This window comes from Carassius gibelio, chromosome B3, assembly GCF_023724105.1.
Source record: "Carassius gibelio isolate Cgi1373 ecotype wild population from Czech Republic chromosome B3, carGib1.2-hapl.c, whole genome shotgun sequence".
In the NCBI taxonomy this organism is placed as follows: Eukaryota; Metazoa; Chordata; class Actinopteri; order Cypriniformes; family Cyprinidae; genus Carassius; species Carassius gibelio.
This window is the reverse complement of record NC_068398.1, coordinates 2,363,151-2,385,374: the sequence shown is the minus strand read 5'-3', so window position 1 is coordinate 2,385,374 and position 22,224 is coordinate 2,363,151. Positions and strand designations below refer to the sequence as shown.

Here is a 22,224-nt window from a genome sequence, read left to right as displayed (position 1 = left end):
GCCCCTAAAATGCGAATTTTACCAAGGCAGCCCTGCTAAAAAAAAATATATTTTAACCCCAGGAAGCAATTTTTATCGGGGAACCTCCTGGAAGCGCGATTGGGCTAGTTTTGGACTAGTTTTGAGAAGCAACTGGGCAGGATTTGTTGTGAAAACCTGGCAACCTTGACCCGAACGCTCGTGCTGGAGATATACTTCTAATTACAGGAGCGTCTTAACTGATAAGATGTGCATGAAAATCGCATTTGATTTTTTGCACACCCCTACTCTGAGGCGCCGGCCAGATAGCAAAAGTTCAAAGATGGGGTAATTTGGATGTTAGGGACAGTCTTTAAATGATGGGTCGTCAACCAAAGTTCGCGAAAACTTACACTTCCCCATTTCACACAGTAAATTTGGTAGAAAATAGAAGCAAGTGGCTAATATCAAGTGGCCACTTGCTAATACTGAGGCAAAAAGGCAGAAAATGTTGTTGGCGTCGCTGACAGCCTATCAACCACGGAACTCTACACAGTTTACTTCAACGTCATTGCTGTGAACTCCGACTCACTCACGGTCTTGTTTACTGTATATATTTTTAAACTAGGCTAGATGAAGTTAAAGGTCCCGTTCTTCGTGATCCCATGTTTTAAACTTTAGTGTGTAATGTTGATGTTAAAATTCTAAAGCTCAAAGTTCAAGACCAAGCAAGATATTTAACAGAATTCGCCTACAAAAAACAACCCGTTTGGACTACATCCCTCTAGTTCCTGCAGTAATGAAATCACTAAAATAGTTTTTTTACTTACCTCCACCTACATCAACGCACAAAACAAAGGAGGCGTGGCCTTGTTGCACTCCGACGGAGAAGAGGAAGAGTTGCGTTTGTGTTTGTCGCCATGTCGTCAAAACGCTGTTATTTTCATCACGGAGTCCAATAATCTTTGTTTGGGCTTCCCAGGGACACTGTCCTTGGAGTTTAATGGTTACAATTTATGTTTAACTTGGTTCCCGAAAATTATAATCCACATGTGCAGCACATTTTGCTGAGGACAGCGAGCTTCCTCAATCTCAATCAGTTTAATGCCGGACAAACACACACACAAACACGTATATAACAATGTATTTGCTATATACACTAAATACTAGGGCTATGCAATAAATCAAAGGCGATTTACATGTAAAAGCGCTCCTAGAATATATCCAGCACGTGCTTTCAGACCAGGATTACCAGGTTTTCAAAACAAAACCTGCTTAATTGCTTCTCAAAACTAGCCCCATCATGTTTCTTTCCGGGCAATAAAATACACATTTTTTAGCAGGGTTGCCTTGGTAAAATTCTCATTTTAGGGGCTAAATATCACATTATTGGGATTGGGGTCCTTTCGACCCACGGACATGAAAAACAACTGCAGACTTGGCAACACTGGTTTAACTACACATAGCCGTGGTTCACGGACAATTTACACAAAGTAGATTTCAAAATCGCAGGCGATTCATTGCCGATTTTGAAATCGATTTTGTGTAGCTTGTCCGTGAACTACGGCTCTGTGTAGTAAATGCTGCTCCACCTGAACCAGTGTTGCCAAGTCCGCGGTAGTTTTTCATGTCCGCGGGTTGAAGCGACCCCAATACCGTGATGTTTAGCCCATAAAATGCGGATTATACCAAGGCAACCCTGCCAAAAAAAGTGTATTTTAAACCCGGGATGCAATATTTAATCGGGGAACCCCCTGGGAAGGCGATTAGGCTAGTTTTGAGAAGCAACTGGGCAGGATTTGTTGTGAAAACCTGGCAACCCTGACCTGAACGCATGTGCTGGAAATATACTACTAATTACAGGAGTGCCTTTACTGTTGAGATGGTGGAGAATGTTGAGCTTAATTAGCCATAGCTCATTAAGTGATCAACATTTAGCTAGCTAACCTTCTACAAATTAACAGAATTTTTTTCAACTATATCAGATTTGTTTTTACAAAAAATGATAGGACAAACATTCTCCATAATTTAGCCCAACAGGGTGGAACTTTAAGGGTGGGACAAGCAGGATAACATAAGAAAATAGGAGTGAGTTGAAGCTTACATCAAGTTTGTAGTGATGAATTCCAGTGGGAAAAATAAATTATGTAACTTCTTTAAAATGGTCTCAATGAAATTGCAATTAGTGATGGGAAGTTCGATTCTTTTCCGCGAACCGGTTCTTTCGGACGGTTCGATTCAATAAACCGGTTGAAAAAAACGGTTCATCGGTTCTTTTACGATCGATGTAATGACACCATTGGGGATGACGTAATGGCATCACGTCTATCAAACATTCAAATATATATAGTCAGTAATCATAACTTTAGTCAGTTAAAAACCTCATAATCATGAAAAGTTTACATTTGAGTTTTGCAACAACGCACCCAAATACAGTAACAGCAATAATGTGCATACGAGTATTTAAGTCTTGAAGATATAAAGTAAATAAATTACATAGGTGTCATCAGTGCAGAAACCATGATCCACTTACTATTCAGTAATCAATCAATAACCAAAAGAATCAGTTCGGTTCAGACGCTCTGTGTGTCAGTCGGCTTTACGCTGAATCACGCATGCGCAGTATCATCAGCTCTTCGGTTTTCGAATCGGACGCGTCCGAAATAAACGGTTTTTGCTTTATACAGTATATATTGGGGAAGTCGTGGCCTAATGGTTAGAGGGTTGGACTCCCAATCGAAGGGTTATGAGTTCTAGTCTCGGGCCGGACGAAATTGTGGGTGGGGGTAGTGCATGTACAGTTCTCTCTCCACCCTCAATACTTACTAGGACCCACGACTTAGGTGCCCTTGAGCAAGGCATCGAACCCCCAACTGCTCCCCGGGCGCCACAGCATAAATGGCTGTCCACTGCTCCGTGTGTGTGCTCACAGTGTGTGTGCGTTCACTGCAGAATGGGTTAAATGCAGAGCACAAATTCTGAGTATGGGTCACCATACTTGGCTGAATGTCACTTCACTTATATAAATACAGTACAGATATTTCATAAATCATCCCTTATTCCTATTAAACAGAGTCTGAAAACCCCTTTGGCCTACACATTATCTACAATATACAGATTAGAAACATTCCTCTTAAAAAAAAAAAAAAAAGCAAAAAAAAAAATTATTTTATCACACTTTCCGATGTTTAACAAGATACTTCAATTACATGCATGCGCAGTATCATCAGTTCATCGGTTCTCAATTCAGACGCGTCCGACAGAAACGATTCTCGGTTCAGTGTACTGGTGATCCGAAAACCGATGTAACCGGTTCTTGACTCGAGAACAAGAACTGCTCCAGCAGTGGCCGTGTTCGTTCATTATCTGGCTCGGCTCTTGGTTCATCTTCAGTTCTCTCTTCACAGCAGTTCAGTCAGTGTACTGTTTGAGTAAATGAATTACTCCGGGATATTGGTTTATTCTGACTCAGAGAGAGTGTCAGTCATGTTAAAAAAGTTAACAGCTTAAGTAATTTGTGGATTAATGCAAATTGGACACGTGAACAGTTTCAAATGATTCAGTATAAATATATATACATATAAATATCTTGTACTGAATCAGAACGTAGGAATACTTAGAAATATACTAAATAAGAAGATTAATACAGTAAGAATGGTGCAAATCAACAGCTCTTATGAACTGGAACAAACGGACGATTTCTCAATCCCGGAAAATATATATAATCTACACTCACTTTTCCACATGCACGCACACAGTAACCCGATATAAATCACAACTTAATGGCAATTCAGCGTGGATTTATAAGTATTAGAAGTCCGAAAATTGGCGGACTTTCCATTCTTGCATGAGTGACACAGCTGCCCTTCACTTCTTCCGAAGCACGGGATGATGTGGTAGCATCGAGCACTCTGATTGGTTGAGATTATCCGGGACATTTGAGAATATCCAGGCCTTTTGTACAAACACAGCTCATTGGCATTAAAAGGAATCTGCACTGAAACAAGTCACTGAACAGGGCTGTTTTTGACAGAAATTTAAACTAAAGTATATTATAGACTTTTTATTAAGACCCTAAAGAGTCAAAACAACTTGTGGAAAATGGGCATCTGATGACTCATTTAAAATGTGAGTCTCAAGGTATGCTTTACACACAAAACACTTTCCACACTGAGAGCAGGTTCATTTCAGTTCATTTTATTTAATTCCCAAAGGCAATTTGGTTGCAGCAATCAAAAATGTCACATAAACAACAAAAACACAATACATTTCCTTCCTAAAAAGTTCTTAACTTAAATTTTAAAAACTTCAAAACTGAGGGGATAAATGAAAGTTATTTTACTTCCCTGGTTTACAATCAAGATAATTCATGTTTTTCACTTTTAGAGAATTAAACCAGCACAACAGTGAAAAAGATAACAGTAACTCAATATAGGATCTCTAGAACATGCACATCAGTGTTTTGTCCACATTAAATAACCTTAATTTCCGCAAGCAATACAATCTTTGCAGCCCCCTCTTAGACAAAACCTCAGTATTGGGAGAAAATAAGCATTTGTTAAAAAAACTTGTACACTCTCAATACCTAGTCCATTAATGCTTGTTTGCTTATACTAAATAGATTTCATCCAAGAGTTAAAATCAATAGCCATCGTCTTAGTTTTATAAACATTAAATGCACAATATGTAAGATTATTTTAGTACAATATCGCAAAACCACTAGAAGTGTTATATAATTTGCTGACTTGTGTACTTACATTATCTCAAAGGTTTCAAAGAAAGTTTAAAACTAGTTACATGGACAGTGGCCATAGTGTCGTTCTGTCACCTGCCAATTACTTCTTAACCCCTCAATTTCTGGTTTTGTTTTGTAGAAAACATGGAAACACCAAAGACGCTTTAATGTTGTGTGTTTTAATAGACCGGTGACGACAGCACAGAGTAGCATTATAACAGTACTTTCAAACGTATATAGTATATGAAAACAGCGCTGCTTTACCTCTCATACGCACGACTGGAAGCAGTTTTGCAAAATAAAAGCTTTCAAGCTATACGTGTGTCAAGGTTTCTTTTGCCGACGGCTTATTTTGAATACACACCCTCCAGCGGTGAAAAATTACATTTTGTGCCTTTACAGTATATTTCAAGAAAGCATTCTGACACCACATAATAAATTCATAATCCACGGGGCCAAACATGGAGTCCTCCTCACTCAATAAGCTAACGATTACTGAATTATCAGCAAATTTTATAATATGCCTATTTCTAAAACTACTTTTACAGTCTTTGTGTACAAGATAAATAATAAGGGTGAGAGGATACATCCTTGAGGTGATCCAGTTGATGACAGTCATTCAGAAAAACAGTCATTTACTTTAACTCCCCAAGGTGAAAGGCTTTTATGAAGAGTGGGTTACCAAATGAACCTTGCAATGTCCTTTCTGTGTAAAAGTTTTTCCAAACTGTGAACGACTTTTACCCAGTATGATTTAACATGTGCCTCTTAAGGCTTGATTATATGTAAAACAGTGAAAGACTTTTACCCAGTATGAATTAACATGTGCCTCGTAAGGCCTGATTTATATGTAAAACACTTTCCACACTGAGAGCAGCTGAAAGGACTTTCTGAAGTGTGTGTTACCAAATGAATCTTAAGGTTTTCTTTCAGTGTAAAACACTTTCCACACTGAGAGCAGCTGAAAGACTTTATCCCAGCATGAATTAACATGTGCCTATTAAGATTACCGTTACATATGAAACTCTTTTCACACTGAGAGCAGCTGAAAGGCTTTATTCCAGTATGAATCATCATGTGGTTCGTAAGGCTCGATTTATATGTAAAACTCTTTCCACACTGAGAGCAGCTGAAAGGCTTTATTCCAGTATGAATTGGCATGTGATGCTTTAAGCCTACTTTATTTGTAAAACTCTTTCCACACTGAGAGCAGATGAAAGGATTATCTGAAGTGTGAGTTACCAAATGACTCTCAAGTTGTTCTTTCTGCATAAAACTCTTTCCACACTGAGAGCAGCTGAAAGACTTTGTTCCAGTATGAATAAACATGTGCTTCTCAAGGCTTTCTTTGCGTGCAAAAAAGTTTCCACACTGAGAGCAACTGAAAGGCTTTATTCCAGTATGAATAAACATGTGATCCTTTAAGCCAGTTTTCCGTGTAAAACTCTTTTCACACTGAGAGCAGCTAAAAGGCTTTTTTCCAGTATGACTAAACATGTGATCTTTTAAGCTAGCTTTCAGTGTAAATCTCCTTCCACACTGAGAGCAGCTAAAAGGCTTTATTCCAGTATGACTAAACATGTGATCCTTTAAGCCTTCTTTCCTTGTAAAACTCTTTCCACACTGAGAGCAGCTGAAAGGCTTTATTCCATTATGAATTAACATGTGATCCTTTAAGCTAGCATTCCTTCTAAAACTCCTTCCACACTGAGAGCAGATGAAAGGCTTTATTCCAGCATGAATTAACATGTGGTTCTCAAGGCTTTCTTTGCGTGCAAAAGTGTTTCCACACTGAGAGCAGCTGAAAGGCTTTATCCCAGTATGAATTAACATGTGCTTCTTAAGTTTACTGTTATATTTGAAACTCTTACCACACTGAGAGCAGCTGATAGGCCTCTTGGGTTCTGTTGTTTTAAGGCTGGAACTCACTGACTTTTCTCCATTGACATCATGATCTTTCTGATCCTGATATTGCTCATCAACCTCATTCAGATCTTGCCTTTCTTCTTTCATTAGGCCTATAAACAAAGAATGAAAATCAAATGGTAAATTTTAAAAATAAGAGGATAAAATATGAAATGTTTATGAAAACGATGTCAAAACTGTCCTTTGTTAACACAGTGCAATGAAAATAACTAAAAACACTGCATTATGCTGACAGGTCATTAGATGGTGATATCACTTTGTAGAGAAACACTACACACTGACAGCTCCAGCAAACAAGGTTTGTTCTTTGATTACTTTCTTTAATTTAACAATTTTAATAACATATTACATTCATATCATTGGGAGAAACAATGTTTAGTTTGGTCACTGATTCACTCACACATAAAACATTGAACACTTTGAGACAAATACAATCTGACTGAACTCGAATAATTGCACATCGCAGATCACTGATTGGGTCAATCTCATGAATCTGTTGAAACGCCATGGCACTAATTATTTTAAATATTAAACATGCAATTTAGTAATATATTAAAACATCATAATAAAGACAATACTGTTCTCTACCTTCAACACAGAGTAACTTCAACATAGGAATTAATTATTTTTGCATTTTATTGCATTTTCTGCTGAAATTCTCATTACCGCAATGCGTCTAGCTGTGTCTGAACTCATGTTATAATTTAAACAAATTAGCATTAAAATATTCTGTAAAAAGTAAATGGATATTCTGCTAGATTTTTTTCACACTACAGAAACATGACAGACTGAATATTCATGTATAATATTAACGATACAATGGTCGAAAAATAAAGTGTCCATGACTGATGAACTCATCCTCCGCAACATTTTTTGAGGGACATTTATAAACACACTTTTTATTTTGATATATCTTGACTTTAAATTATAAACACGTGGCAGAATAGTACCTGCAAGTAGGCAGATCTCTTCATATTGTTAAATGTAAAATTACTCTTGTCAGAAAGTGTACACGACAAATTGATTATCATTGCCAAAACGCGTAGTTTTACACATTTTGAAAAATGTTAAATTCAAAAATTTCTTATACTTCATTGATGTCTGATTATATACATGGAGAAAAAAAATTGGCTACATTTTTGTTGCTAAAGTTGATCTGCATTCAAAGCACCCACTAAACTACAACACACCCTTTACGGCATTAGTTCTGGCTTTTGTTCACACAGGACTCATTCTGGGACTGAACCTGGATGGTATGGGGTTGCATGAGTGCGTGTGGCATGGGCAGCTTACACATCTGGAAAGACGCCATCAATGCTGAAAGGTATATCCAAGTTCTAGAACAACATATGCTCCCATCCAGACGTCATCTCTTTCAGGGAAGAGCTTGCATTTTTCAACATGACAAAACCAGACCACATACTCCATCAATTACAGCATCATGGCTGCATAGAGGGATCCGGGTACTGAAATGGCCAGATCTTTCACCCATAGAAAACATTTGGCACATCATAAAGAGGAAGATGCGACAAAGAAGATCTAAGACAGTTGAGCAGCTAGAAGCCTGTATTAGACAAGAATGGGACAACATTCCTATTCCTAAACTTGAGCAACTTGTCTCCTCAGTCCCCAGACGTTTGCAGACTGTTATAAAAAGAAGAGGGGATGCCACACTGTGGTAAACAAGGCCTTGTCCCAACTTTTTTGAGACGTGTTGATGCCATGAAATTTAAAATCTTATTTTTTCCCTTAAAATGATATTTTTTTTTCCAGTTTAAACATTTGATACGTCATCTATGTTGTATTCTAAAATACTGACATTTGAAACTTATTATTTGATTACTTTAGCATTTCATTCTGTTTTTATTCTCAATTTGTACAGTGTCCCAACTTTTTTTGGATCGGGTTTGTACATTCCTAGTGGCAAGACTGACTTCAAACAGTTTCTGTACATAAAGTACATAATTATCAAATACAATTACTGTAATTTACCCAAAGGGTATTTTATGTTTCAAAGGTTGTGGTACACTTGTAGGTTCAAGACTAACTTAATACAGGTGAAACTTTGTCAATATCTCCATTATTGTACAAACAGTGCATAATTATTCTAAGAAAAGAAAATACTGAAATTTTTTTTTGGTTGCTGTACATTCGTAGTGACCAGACTGACTTGCTAAAGGTTACATTTTCACAGTAACACCTTTACTGCTTGTACAGCACACAAATATTTTCATAGAAAACTAATTTATCAAAATTCACCTAATTCTCTTTTTTCATGTTCTAAAGGTTGTAGTACACTCCTAGTGGCTTTTGATGCTACAGCACATTATTTATATTCATATTTAGTCATTTATCATTTATTTATTTGTGTATACAGGTATATATGGTTCATTAGGACACAAATGCGTACAATGTCATGGGTAGTACAACATAAACATGGTTTATGAGGACACTTCCTGTGTCCCAGTAAATTGTACAAAAAAGATTGTGTACTGTACTGCATATATGAAGGAAGGTATTGGCAAAATCCCACCTGTAGTAAATCACTTTGAGTTATACATGCCTTACAGTTTGGCAATATTTTATTTTAAATGTTAGAAGTCACACTAGTTAAAATAAATTGGACGTATTAAACCCAATCGGTGGAATTGTCAGACGGTCCCTTACACATCAAGCGCCACTATGGCACTATAGTTTTCTCTGGTTAAAATTTGCTGCTACAGTACACTTAGACTATTTAAAAAATATATTTTAACGTTGATATAAAGTTGTTGCATAATGTTAAAACTAATCGTGGTTGTGGTATCTTTGTAGGACTGATGTAGTAGTGGCACACGAAAGCATATGTCTTGCAAACATTGAACCTAAAACTAACTTTACTATGCTGGTTTCTACTACTAGCGTAAAAACCTATACACAGTCTCCCAGGCTTGGAGTTCAATACAGTTTCTCGATTTTCAAAAAGCAAAAATAAAGGTCTAATTAAAGTAATAATTAAATCTCCTCAGTGTCAGTGCAGTTACATTTCCAGAAGAAATTTAAAACATGGATTTAAGACCATTTGATGATAGTTAACGTCTTATTCTTGCATAACGGATTTGTGTATGTACCACAAATATTATTTAAAGATTAATGTAGAATAAACACCAACCTCCTTTTTCCTCATGTTTTATTCTCCTGGCTCCTCGCGTTTTATTCTCTCGGTCTCTGGTTATTCTCCAGGTTTCTGGCTCCTCTGGTTTTATTGTCCGGGTTTCTGGCTCCTCGGGTTTTATTCTTCGGGTTTCTGGCTCCTCGGGTTTTATTCTCCAGGTTTCTGGCTCCTCGGGTTTTATTCTCCGGGTTTCTGGCTCCTCGGGTTTTATTCTCCAGGTTTCTAAGTCCTCGGGTTTTATTCTCCGGGTTTCTGGCTCCTCGGGTTTTATTCTCCGGGTTTCTGGCTCCTCGGGTTTTATTCTTCGGGTTTCTGGCTCCTCGGGTTTTATTCTCCAGGTTTCTAAGTCCTCGGGTTTTATTCTCCGGGTTTCTGGCTCCTCGGGTTTTATTCTCCGGGTTTCTGGCTCCTCGGGTTTTATTCTTTGGGTTTCTGGCTCCTCGGGTTTTATTCTCCGGGTTTCTGGCTCCTCGGGTTTTATTCTCCAGGTTTCTGGCTCCTCGGGTTTTATTCTCCAGGTTTCTGGATCCTCGTGTTTTATTCTTCGGGTTTCTGGCTCCTCGGGTTTTATTCTCCAGGTTTCTGGTTCCTCGGGTTTTATTCTCCAGGTTTCTGGCTCCTCTGGTTTTATTCTCCAGGTTTCTGGCTTCTCGGGTTTTATTATCCAGGTTTCTGGTTCACTCGTGTTCTTTTCACTCTCCTCTTTAACAAACATCTTCACAGCAGCAGATCTCAGTTCAGATGATACTCCTCCAGATATTCCTGCTTTTCATCAAAACGTAGTCACTACTGTGAGGATGAGAATATTACAGGTATTACACGCTGGACTGGAGAGAGGAGATTAGAAAAAAAGTGATGTGTCATGCAGCCAAGTATGGTGACCCAACAGCTGTGTCCCAAAGTTGAGTGTACAGCTGTTGGGGCCTTGTCATGGATTTGCAATCAAAAAATGTTGTTATAATGGAAGTCAATGGGGCAAAAACAGCCACTAATAATAAATGAGGGAGAAACATTTTTTTATCTAATGCTGCACAAAAATTAACAATGCATCAAAGCCAATGTTGTTATTAATCTTTGACATGCCCAAGACTGTGACAAAAAGGTAAAAAAAAAAAAAATCACTTTTTATATTTAAAATGTCATTTTTCTGAGGAAATCCAAATCTCAAATACTCAACCAAATCACATTTTTGGGTGAATTATATCACATAATATTTGTTTTCGGGCAGCATTTCTCTGGCGCGTTCACTACTGCGAAGATCGCTAGACAGCATCATCAACTTTATCTTTGCAGTCGACACAACACTGTAACAGAAAACACTTGTGTTATTAGCAGCAAAGACTGCTGAAGCTTCACAAGCGCCTCCTATTTCACAACAGCATGCGAATGCAGGTGAACCGGTGTTTGATATTCACAGAAATATGAGATTAGTGCCGCCATTTTCTGAAAAGGAAGTGGATAAATATTTCTATCACTTTGAACGTGTTGCTTTATCCATGAAATGGCCGAAAAGCTTTTGGACTTTATTGTTACAGTGTGTATTCACAGGTAAAGCTCAGGAAGTTTATTCTGCACTCTCACTCGAACAGAGTGGTGAGTATGATGTTGTGAAATCTGCTGTGTTACATGTATATGAACTCGTTCCTGAGGCATATCGTCAAAAATTTAGAAATTTTATTAAAGCTGATGAATGTACTCATGTTGAATTTGCAAGAGAAAAAGAACTTATTTGATCGTTGGTGCACTTCAATGAAAGTTACAACTAAAGAGCAGTTAAGAGAATTAGTGCTCTTAGAGGAGTTTAAACATTGTGTTCCTCATGCTGTGGCTACGCATCTCACTGAACACAAGGTGAATACACTTTCTGAAGCTGCTATCATGGCTGATGAATTTGTGTTAACCCATCGTCGTTCATTCAGTTCAGTCGGTCTGAAAACCAACGATATGAGTAAGTCTAAGTTTTGCTTTCAACCTAAGACAAAGTCTCCTGTGATGAGTAGGAATATTAGGGCGACAGTTGCTGAATATGCTAGTAAACCGGCACTCTCACGGGACATGGTTTGCTTTTATTGTAAAAAGCCTGGTCATAAAATATCTGACTGTCTTATTCTCAAGAAGAAAGATAAATTGTCGAAACCTGTTGCTTTAGTTTCTACCTCACCATTCACTGTTGACACTCGTGATGAGAAAGATCGTCATTTATCTAGTTCTAGTGATAAAACTGTTGGTCAGTGTATAACTTCCTCCGTTGATTATACACCTTTTATCACTGAGGGAAATGTGTCATTGCCTGGTTCAAACGAAACGGTGCCAGTACGTCTTCTTCGAGATACGGGAGCTGCTCAGTCGTTTCTTTTAGAAGGAATTTTGCCTTTAACTCCTGAAACTGCTACTGGAACCCATGTACTAGTACGAGGTTTTGAGATGGGGTTTGTTGAAGTGCCTCTGCATCGAATCCATCTTTCCTCTGCTATCGTATCTGGTGATGTAGTAGTTGGTGTCCGTTCTGCACTTCCAGTTCCTGGGATTACGTTTATCCTGGGGAATGATTTAGCTGGTGGGAATGTTTGGGGAGAGAGTAGTGTGGCAGCTCCACCCATAGTAGTATCTGTACCCAGGAAATCTGATGTTAATCATAAACAATGTCCTGATTTGTTCCCAGCTTGTGCAGTTACTCGCTCAATGGCTAAACCGCTATCTGAAAATCAAGTTGTTGAGATTCCACTTCATGACACTTTCTTTTACACTGTTACTACAGGTGAGCAAGTATCTGATGTGTCTAAGAGTCCCAAACAACCAGACCTGAAAGCCTGTTCTTCTGACCAGAAAGATTCTACAGCACTGCGACATGAATCTGCTGACACATCTGAGTTTCTGTCCACTCTTGATGAAACTAATGTTGATCTCTCTGTTGATGACCGTTCTCTGACTTCTCTGTTACAGATCTCTCGAGAGGACTTAATAAGAGCTCAGCAGAGCGATGACACTCTTAAACCTTTATTTTCTTGCCATATATGTCAGATCACCGGTAAGCCAAACCAGAAAGTGCCTGTTGCTCCGTTGCAGCCTATTCCTGTTGTTTCCACGCCTTTTGAGCATCTGATTATTGACTGTGTTGGTCCTTTGCCCCGATCTAAGACTGGTCATCAATATCTTCTCACTGTTAAGTGCCAGACTACTCGTTATCCTGCCGCTTATCCATTAAGGTCTATCACTACAAAAAGTCCATCTTGAAGGCCCTCACTAATTTTATGTCGACCTTTGGAATTCCCAAAGTGATTCAATCGGATCAGGGTTCAAATTTTATGTCGAAACCGTTTTCAAAAGTCCTGCGTCAGCTTCGAGTAAACCACAATATTTCTAGTGCTTATCATCCACAGAGTCAAGGAGCTCTTGAAAGGTTTCATCAAACCTTGAAGTCTCTTTTAAGATCGTATTGTGTGGAACTCGATGCGGATTGGGAGGAAGGCTTGCCGTGGATGTTGCTGGCTATACGTGAGGTAATCCAGGAAAGCATTGGTTTTAGTCAGAATGAAATAGTGTTTGGACATAACGTACGAGGACCTACTGCTGTTTTAGCTGATGAGTGGCGTACGTCTAAACCTTCTGAAAATGTTTCCGACTATGTGAGTGGATTTCGGTGTAGACTGTATGAGGCACGAGCTATTGCTAAAAAGAAGCCGAGTAAGTCTCAAACAAAAATGCGACAACTTTTTGACAGGAAGGCTAAGTGGAGAAATTTTCAGGTGGGTGATCAGGTATTGGCTTTGCTGCCTCTTCCTGCTAACCCATTTCAAGCAAAGTTTACAGGACCTTACAGTGTAATTAAATGCCTTTCAGATAATAATTATCTGCTGAATACTCCTGACCGTCGAAGAAAAGAGCAAGTTTGTCACATTAATTTGTTGAAACCTTATGTAGTTTCGGTTCCTTCTGTCTCTGTTAGCGTAGTAACCACTTGTGACTCTTTTAATCCAGAACAACAGTCTTCTCTTTCTCGCAGTATGAGTGGCGATTCTTCAGAGAATGCTGATGAGGATGGAAATCTGCTTTCTCGAGAAAAAGTCAACGGACGTCTTAACAACTCTGAGATTCTTATTGATTTGCCTTCTCATCTTTCTTAATTGGCAGAGAAGGAGAGGAATGACATCATTGAGTTAGTGATGTCATTCCTTTCTCTTTTCCTTGACGTTCCTGGTCGTACTTCTGCCATTGAACATATCATCGATGTAGGAACTTCCTGTCCTGTCAAGCAAAACGCTTACAGAGTTAACCCCTTTGAAACGAGATTTGTTAAAACAAGAGGTGAACTATTTGCTTACTCATCACCTGGCTGAACCTAGTTTTAGTTCATGGAGTTCTCCCTGCGTTTTAGTGAATAAATCCGATGGTTCATATCGATTTTGCACAGATTATCGAAAACTTAATGCTGTGACAAAACCGGACTGTTTTCCGTTACCTCGTGTTGACGATTGCGTCGATCATGTTGGCTCTGCCCGATACGTCAGTAAGTTTGACCTTCTAAAGGGGTACTGGCAGGTGCCTTTGACTACCCGTGCAAAGGAGTTATCCGCCTTTGTTACGCCTGATGCGTTCCTGCAGTACACAGTAATGCCTTTCGGGGTTCGTAACGCCCCGCGACTTTCCAACGATTAGTGAACCATATACTGTATGGAATGTCTGGATGCGAGGCGTATCTTGATGACGTTGTCCTGTATAGTTCTTCCTGGTCTGAGCATCTTACCCAGATAAAAGAACTCTTCTCCCGCTTAGCTAGGGCCAATCTTACGATCAACCTGGCTAAATCTGAGTTTGGAAAAGCAACCGTCACGTACTTGGGTAAGGTAGTGGGGAATGGATGTGTGAAACCTATCGGGACTAAGGTAGAAGCCATTTGTAACTTCCCAACCCCCACCACTCGTCGTGAATTGCGTCGATTTCTCGGCATGGTGGGATATTACAGGAGTTTTTGTGACAATTTCGCTAGTGTGGTTTCACCTCTAACCGATTTATTGAGTCCGAAGATAGCTTTTCAGTGGTCTGAGACATGTCAGCAGGCTTTCGAAAATTGTAAGGCTTTACTGGCCTGTGCCCCTGTTTTGAAAGCCCCGAATTTTGAAAAGTCTTTCAGTCTTGCAATTGATGCGAGTGCTTGTGGTGCAGGCGCAGTTCTTTTGCAAGAAGCTTCGAACGATATTTTGCATCCTGTAAGCTATTTTTCAAAGAAATTTAACCGGCATCAACAGGTCTACTCAACTATTGAGAAGGAAGCCCTCGCCCTGGTGTTAGCCGTACAGCACTTCGAGGTATATTTGGGGTCAATTGTTGCGCCGATTGTCGTTTATACGGATCATAACCCTTTGGTTTTTTTGAATCGAATGAGAAATCGAAACCAACGACTTATGCGATGGAGTCTCATTCTACAACCTTTCTATTTAGACATCAAGCATGTAAGGGGAAAAGACAACGTGATAGCTGACACTCTTTCTAGAGTATAACATGACGTCGGTGTTGTACGTTTCTCTCTTCTCTCTCTCTTTTTTTTTGCATCTCTAGGGCCCAGAGGTGTTGAAGGACGAGGTGGGGTGAAGAGGACGCTTCCTGGACGGCTGGATTACTTTGTGTTGTCCTTTGGTGTTGCTTGATTATTATTTTTTTTTCCTTTTAGATTCGTTGCCGAATCTTTATTTTAAGGAGGGAGGTGTTACGACCCTGTGCTCCCTTTTCTTCCCTGCTGGGGGCGGAATGACCTGGGAGGGTGTGGTTGACTGTACACCCCTGCTGACTGATTAGCATTGATTGTGAAGAGAATAAATGCTGGACTAATTCATCTCACATTACTTCCTCTGGGGAATGGCAGTCTCCAGAGAAGTCATTTGTGCGCCAACCGTTGCTTTTGTTTATCTTTGTCAACATTCCTTACCTTTTGGATTATGATTTCTTTATTTAAACCCTAGACATTATGCTATATTATTTTGTTTAATGGATTATTTTTCATTGTAATAAACGAACTTGCAAGTCAAACCATCTGAGCAAGTGTGATCCTATTTTATGTTACGGTCGAGAACGAGCTGGCTGTGACACTTGTTTATTAATAATTATATTCATAAAATATTCATAATCATTACTTTTGCCAGTTCTTTGTGACAGCTTTTAGGTGCGTTATTGACAGCGCCACCCTTACATGTTAGCCTACATGAACGCGTGAACTGAACTGAGCTCGTCACAGCTGGACTGCTTGTTATGATGTCAAGGTCATTTGTAATGTTCATAAATTCAATTAGGCTAAAAATAGCCCAACTGTTACCTTTATCTTACGTTAATCAGCACCTGGCCTGTCTAAAACCTTCTAGATTTCAAGCCATTCCACCACTTTTCTAACTGCCAACTAAGAATCAGCGTCATAGATTGCAAAGAAACTGAAATCGTCGAAATGCGAGAAGCAACAAAATGCGTACCTAGAGAGCAGCGAATCGTACAAGCGTGCTTATGGGTCAAAATGCATGCAGAGTACGAAAAATGCGTACATGTTGGCAGGTCTGCCAACAACGCATATGGGTTAATCCATCCAAAGTGCACACACACAGCAGTGAACTGTTGGGGCCTTGCTCAAGGGCACCTCAGTTGTGGTACCGACGCCCCGAGATTCGATCCCACAACCCTAGGGTTAGGAGTCAAACTCTCTAACCACTAGGCCACAAGAAAAAAAGCCAATCTTCAAAAATAAATTATACATAAAATAGACTCACATGGTATTTGATCAACACCAGTACATGGTTTTTCTGTTGTTTGGTAATTCCAACACAAGCTAAATAAGACAGCACTGACACAGCATTTTCTTACATAAGAAGTGACTTACCAGTGGGAACATGATAATATGTTGTGGCCACTAGATATTAATTTGAAAAACATCATATTAACTTGTGGGAACATGATATGTCGTGGCCACGAGATCATTTTGTCAAGGTAACTACATCCTTATGTCTTGGCCTCGAGATGTTATGTTGAGGGAACAACATCCATTTTTCTCGTGGCCACGGCTTCTTATGTTGAGGGAACGACATGTTTTTCTCTTGGCTACGAGTTTAATGCGTAAACAAACCTGCGTGACCATAGCAACCCAGGATTAGCAGAGATGGATTCATTAATATTTTACTTTGAATTAAGAAATTATTATATTATTTACGGTTTTAAACTTGACTTAAGACCTTTACAGCGTCTTGGAGTCTCATGCCTGTGCTTGTGAGTGCTGTCCGCCATGTTTATGAGGTTTGGAAGCAAACAAAACAATGGATTATTTACCTAGAAATATGGACTCATTTCAATAAAACACTTCTAGTAAGCATCGTTGAGCATTTATTTTTTGTATTTACTAGCACAGGCACTTGTAAGCTAATAAAGAAACTCACAGAAGTTATTCAAACAGAAAATTAACTGAACTGCTGTGAAGACAGAACTGAAGATGAACACCGAGCCGAGCAAGATTACGAACAACAAAACCTGTACATTGCCATTAAAGTAAAATAACTGAACAAAAATATAGGAGCCTGATAAAAATCCTAATTTTAGATGAAAATTTCAGATGGCATTTAGAGGCTTTTGCATCTGAACTCTTCAAATGTAAATGTAATACCAGAAAACTAATCTGATTGGCTGTCACTATGAAAAGAGAGGTAAATCCCACACGGTTGGATTTAGGGGATGCAATGATACCAATATTTCAGATTATCTCCCAATTCAGATCCGATATAAGTGTGTTTTTTTTTTTTTTTATGAATGTAGAATTTTTATACCTCTGTGTAGGGATGTGAATTTTCGATCATTTCTATAATCTATAGTCGTTTAAATTAACAAACAATTAATCGATTAATCATTAACCTTAATGCTGCACAATGCGTCTATTGCAGCAGCACGCAGTAATCGGCATGACAGGAGGTGCAAGTATATATATATATATATATATATATATATATATATACATACACACAATAGAAGTAAAATAAATTTCTAGCACAGGGTATGGCTAACAGCTCTTAAACACAACCAGTGCACAGAATGATGCTCTTGAAGCAATGATGCGCTTCAGTCACAACGTGCAGCATTACTCATAGAAATGTTCAAAACACCAAGGGAAGAGATATTGATGTTGTGTATTATGTGTGTGCAATATTTTGAGCCTTTTCTTTAAACATTTTTAAATCTCAGTTATTGTGCACTCTTGAAAAAAGTTTCATTGTTTTGATTATAATAATTATGGCTGGGACAATTACGCTAATCCGCCGATTCAGTGCTATCCCCATACTTCTGTGCCCATTCAATATATATTGCCATAATTGAGTATTTTGATTATATAACTAGTGTTATATAGTATAACTATATACTAATTTTTTATGTTTATGTTTGTGTAGATTTGAGGGAAAGATGAAAAATAAAGAAAGTCTGGGAACGACTGAAGAAGACAGTAAATTAAATTAAATTAAATAAATTAATATATGGACAAATATTGCAAATTAACATATTTACATAGTCTGATATCTAAATGTATTTACATATAAGGTAAATATATGCAAACATTTCAGATAAAATATTAACTTTTAATAAATGTGAAAAATATAAAAAAAAATCAACCAAAATCGAATACTTAAATATATATTTCAAAATATATTTACATATTGTACAAAAAAAGTTTTTCTATTTGAAGATAAGATATTTAAACGTAAAATATATTTATTACTAATATATTTAAATCTATGTGGCTTCTGTATGTGGAGATTTGTAGTACATTGCTAGAGTCTCGACTGACTTACAGGTGAATTTTGTCAATTCTTTTTAAGAACACAGTTAAGTGCCACGTTCAACTATTTACCTCAATCATCGTCTTTAAAAAAGTACACTACACTTTCCAATTGTTGCAGCTCACATTCTTGTAAAATCATTTATATCAAAGAGCAATTGGGCATCGTTACGGTTTTTGCGCTGGAATTTGCAGACGGTCCCTTAAACAATGCAATTATCCATGGATGTATAGAGCTTAAAACTAACTTTAAGCAAACAGATTTGATCTGCCAAAGAAAAATCTCGGAAAAATAATTATGTTATCAATGAATTTGCGGCATCAATAATTGATATTGGTTCGCATTCATTCTGCTCATAGATCACGAGACTAACAGCAACATTATCACTGCAAACATCGAAACCATCATTAACAGGAACATAGAAAAACATAAAATCATAAAATTCTTAATGAACTCCGTGTGTTTTCCTCACATAGAGCTACTTACTACTTGATCTTCAAGGGTTGTGTGTGAAAGCACGCACATATCCCGGGTCATCACTGGCAGTGTGAAAATGCAAAATCTAGCGACCAGGGAACAATTGCAGGAACACTTTACCCCTGTATTTGCCGGAATGGCAGTGTGAAAGGGGCTATGGTGTCCCAGTTTCCCAAAAAGAACTTCAAATTTTGATTCATCTGACCACAGAACAGTTTTCCACTTTGCCACAGCCCATTTTAAATGAGCCTTGGCCCAGAGAAAACGCCTGTGCTTCTGGATCATATTTATATATGGCTTCTTTTTTGACCTGTAGAGTTTTAGCCGGCAACGGCGAATGGCACGGTGGATTGTGTACATGACAATGTTTTCTGGAAGTATTCCTGACCCCTTTTTGTGATTTCCATTACAGTAGCATTCCTGTATGTGATGCAGTGCTGTCTAAGGGCCAGAAGATCACGGGCATCCAGTATGGTTTTCCGGCCTTGACCCTTACGCACAGAGATTGTTCCAGATACTCTGAATCTTTGGATGATATTATGCACTGTAGATGATGATAACTTCAAACTCTTTGCAATTTTTATCTGAGAAACTCCTTTCTGATATTGCTCCACTATTTTTCACCGCAGCATTGGGGGAATGGTGATCCTCTGCCCATCTTGACTTCTGAGAGACACTGAGAGACTCTTTTCATACCCAGTGATGTTGCCAATTGACCTAATAAGTTGCAAATTGGTCCATTTAACTTTTCGGCCTCTTATTGCTACCTGTCCCAACTTTTTTGGAATGTGTAGCTCTCATGAAACCAAAATGAGCCAATACTTTCAACATTTGATATATTATATATATTCTACTGTGAATAGAATGTAAGTTTATCAGATTTGTAAATTATTCCATTCCTGTTTTACTCACAATTTGTACAGCGTCCCAACTTTTTGGGAATCGGGTTTGTATTTATGTCATCCTTAATGTTAAATTCTTAAATGATCTGAAGTTGATTTTAGATGTATTAGGCCTGTTTACAGTTTAATGCTGATTAGAGGTCTGTACATGCCTTTACATAGCAATTACAACTGTATAATGAAATGAGATTAATGTTTAATACAACATTTTTAACACAGAAATATGTAATGACAAAATGAAATGATAGGCCTACTTTATGATACTTATGAAAGTAATGTCGCCACTATGTGTTGGTAAGTCACTGTGTTGATAAAGAAGCATTTTATTCAATCTATTCATCCAAGATTCAGATTCTTTCAGGGATAAATTCAAGTGTCTGTGTTTAATAATTTGTCACTGAACTGTCTATAATAATGGGTCTTTCAAAGACTGATTCATATCAGGATTCAGCAATGATACATCACTCTATAGTCTATATGCTTACTGTGACTTTGGTTTGATGACGTCAAGAAAATACCTCCCCCACCCATTCACATCTGAAAACTACTACTTCACTGCTCTCTGTTCGTTTTCTGTCTAGGCTACTTGTTTTTCATTAAACTAAAAAACACTTTCTTTATATATTCGAAATATTTACTTGTTTTCTTTGTGTGTATGTGTGTGTGTATACAGTAGTCAACGTTTGAAGTGGATCAAATCCTTTAATCAAAGCTGTCCTAAAACCAAATCCGAAATACGATATTATTTATATAACGTAGCTAATATATATATATATATATATATATATATATATATATATATATATATATATATATATATATATATATATCGTTTTGATTGCTTTTATTGATATCATTAGTAATAAAATAATCTGCTAATATGTTTTAATGATCACTTATAATGCCTCACATACCAAAACAAGTGGTTAGCGTGATTTCAAAAGACATTTAAACCATCTATGATTTTTATTAAATCGTGTTGTATTATTGTTATTGGACATACTGTAACTAAGCCTGTGATCGCTAAAAAAAACGTGTTCTTTATCCCCGCGATGAATACAAAGAAGTGACGTGAGCGCATAATGGATAGTCTAATTATTTGCGCTCTGCTTTAACACTGGGTTTTATTATAGGCATAAAACATAAATATTTGACTGAAACTTGTCTATTAAAATCGGTTTGCATGAACTTTTAACTCTCCGCTTTTGGCGCTCAGCCACCTACTTTGAAACTATCCACTGCGCATGCGCAAATCAAGCAGGAGAAATAGTTAGACCTACAACAATAAATAAAGAAAAATTGAGACAACGTAAATTTGATCCATTATTTCGTTTTGGTTTCCTTGTTTATTATATTTCCCGTTTCGAGCAGAAAGCAATGAAACAAACGTCAGTTTTTCATATTTGGTTCATACAGAAAAACAAAATATTGATTCTTTATTTCGTTTTTGGTTTGCCAGATTAAATGGAATAATTGAATGATCGGATGATACACGGACCTTACTGCCTGCTGCTGCTCTAAATGTTTAAGTCTGAAAACACATAAACAGCTTACTCGATGAAAACAAGATAGAAACGACCTCGTGTACTGTTCAAACATACAGTGTAAAGTGTGTTTTACCGTTGTTTAAAGATGATAAATACCGTGAACTGCTACCCTCTCCTCAGAAGATCGCTGCAGCTGCGTCCGAAAGCTTTGATGACTCTTAGTTCACGGTTTCTGCTGAAAGTTATTTGTTCCTCAGCTCTCACTGAATCCAGGACTGCAGCCGTTGAGCTCAAGCAGAACAAAGAGGAGTTTCCACGGGGCGTTTTCACACCGGGATACACGTTTAAACTGTCCAATCAGGAAACCCCTAAGAAGTAGACAAGCGTTATAATTATCTTTTTACTTTCTGAAGCTACCAGCTATTTTGTTGAGTCTATATCAACAACTTATGTCAAGTTAGGACATTTATAAACCAAAGAACAAATGCATATTTTCTGTTACACAGCACATGTTTAACAAAGTCTCCTTGAAGTTGTGAATCTTCGGAAGTGGAAGTGGAAAACTGCTTAAAAACTCAGCAGCCTCCTTTCTCCAGACCTTTAAGGCTCAGCTTAAAACTCATCTATTGACTTTGTTCTCTAAATAACTCATTTACCTTTCTACTCCTTAATTTCCCAGTTTGTCTCTGTATGAGCACCTTCTTGACATAATTTATGTTCATCTTATGATTGCATGACCTCTTGTTGTTAATTATCTGTAGTTCTTTGTCAACACTTGTGTGTCTGATTG

General features: G+C 37.9%; 1 protein-coding gene across 2 annotated transcripts; it reads right to left on the bottom strand.

The window, feature by feature from the left end:
- Positions 1–4,851: 4,851 nt before the first annotated feature.
- On the bottom strand, positions 4,852–21,743 carry LOC127952157 (gastrula zinc finger protein XlCGF26.1-like). 2 transcript variants are annotated; one of them, XM_052550516.1, is made up of 3 exons: positions 21,568–21,743; positions 9,771–10,562; positions 4,852–6,711 (listed from the first exon to the last, which is right to left on the bottom strand). In XM_052550516.1, the coding sequence occupies exons 2-3, from the start codon at positions 10,486–10,488 to the stop codon at positions 5,498–5,500; spliced, it is 1,932 nt and encodes a 643-aa protein (XP_052406476.1). In that variant the 5' UTR covers positions 10,489–10,562; positions 21,568–21,743; the 3' UTR covers positions 4,852–5,497. The 2 variants fall into 2 exon arrangements, with proteins under 2 accessions (XP_052406476.1, XP_052406477.1); XM_052550517.1 differs by having other exon boundaries at positions 21,591–21,743.
- Between the last annotated feature and the right edge of the window lie 481 nt (positions 21,744–22,224).

Bases quoted from the DNA above. Each gene is read 5' to 3' on its own strand.
- LOC127952157 (XM_052550516.1), bottom strand. From the start codon at position 10,488: ATGTTTGTTAAAGAGGAGAGTGAAAAGAACACGAGTGAACCAGAAACC. The intron at 6,712-9,770 runs GTTGGTGTTTAT...CTTTGTTTATAG, and splicing joins AAAACATGAGGAAAAAGGAG to GCCTAATGAAAGAAGAAAGG.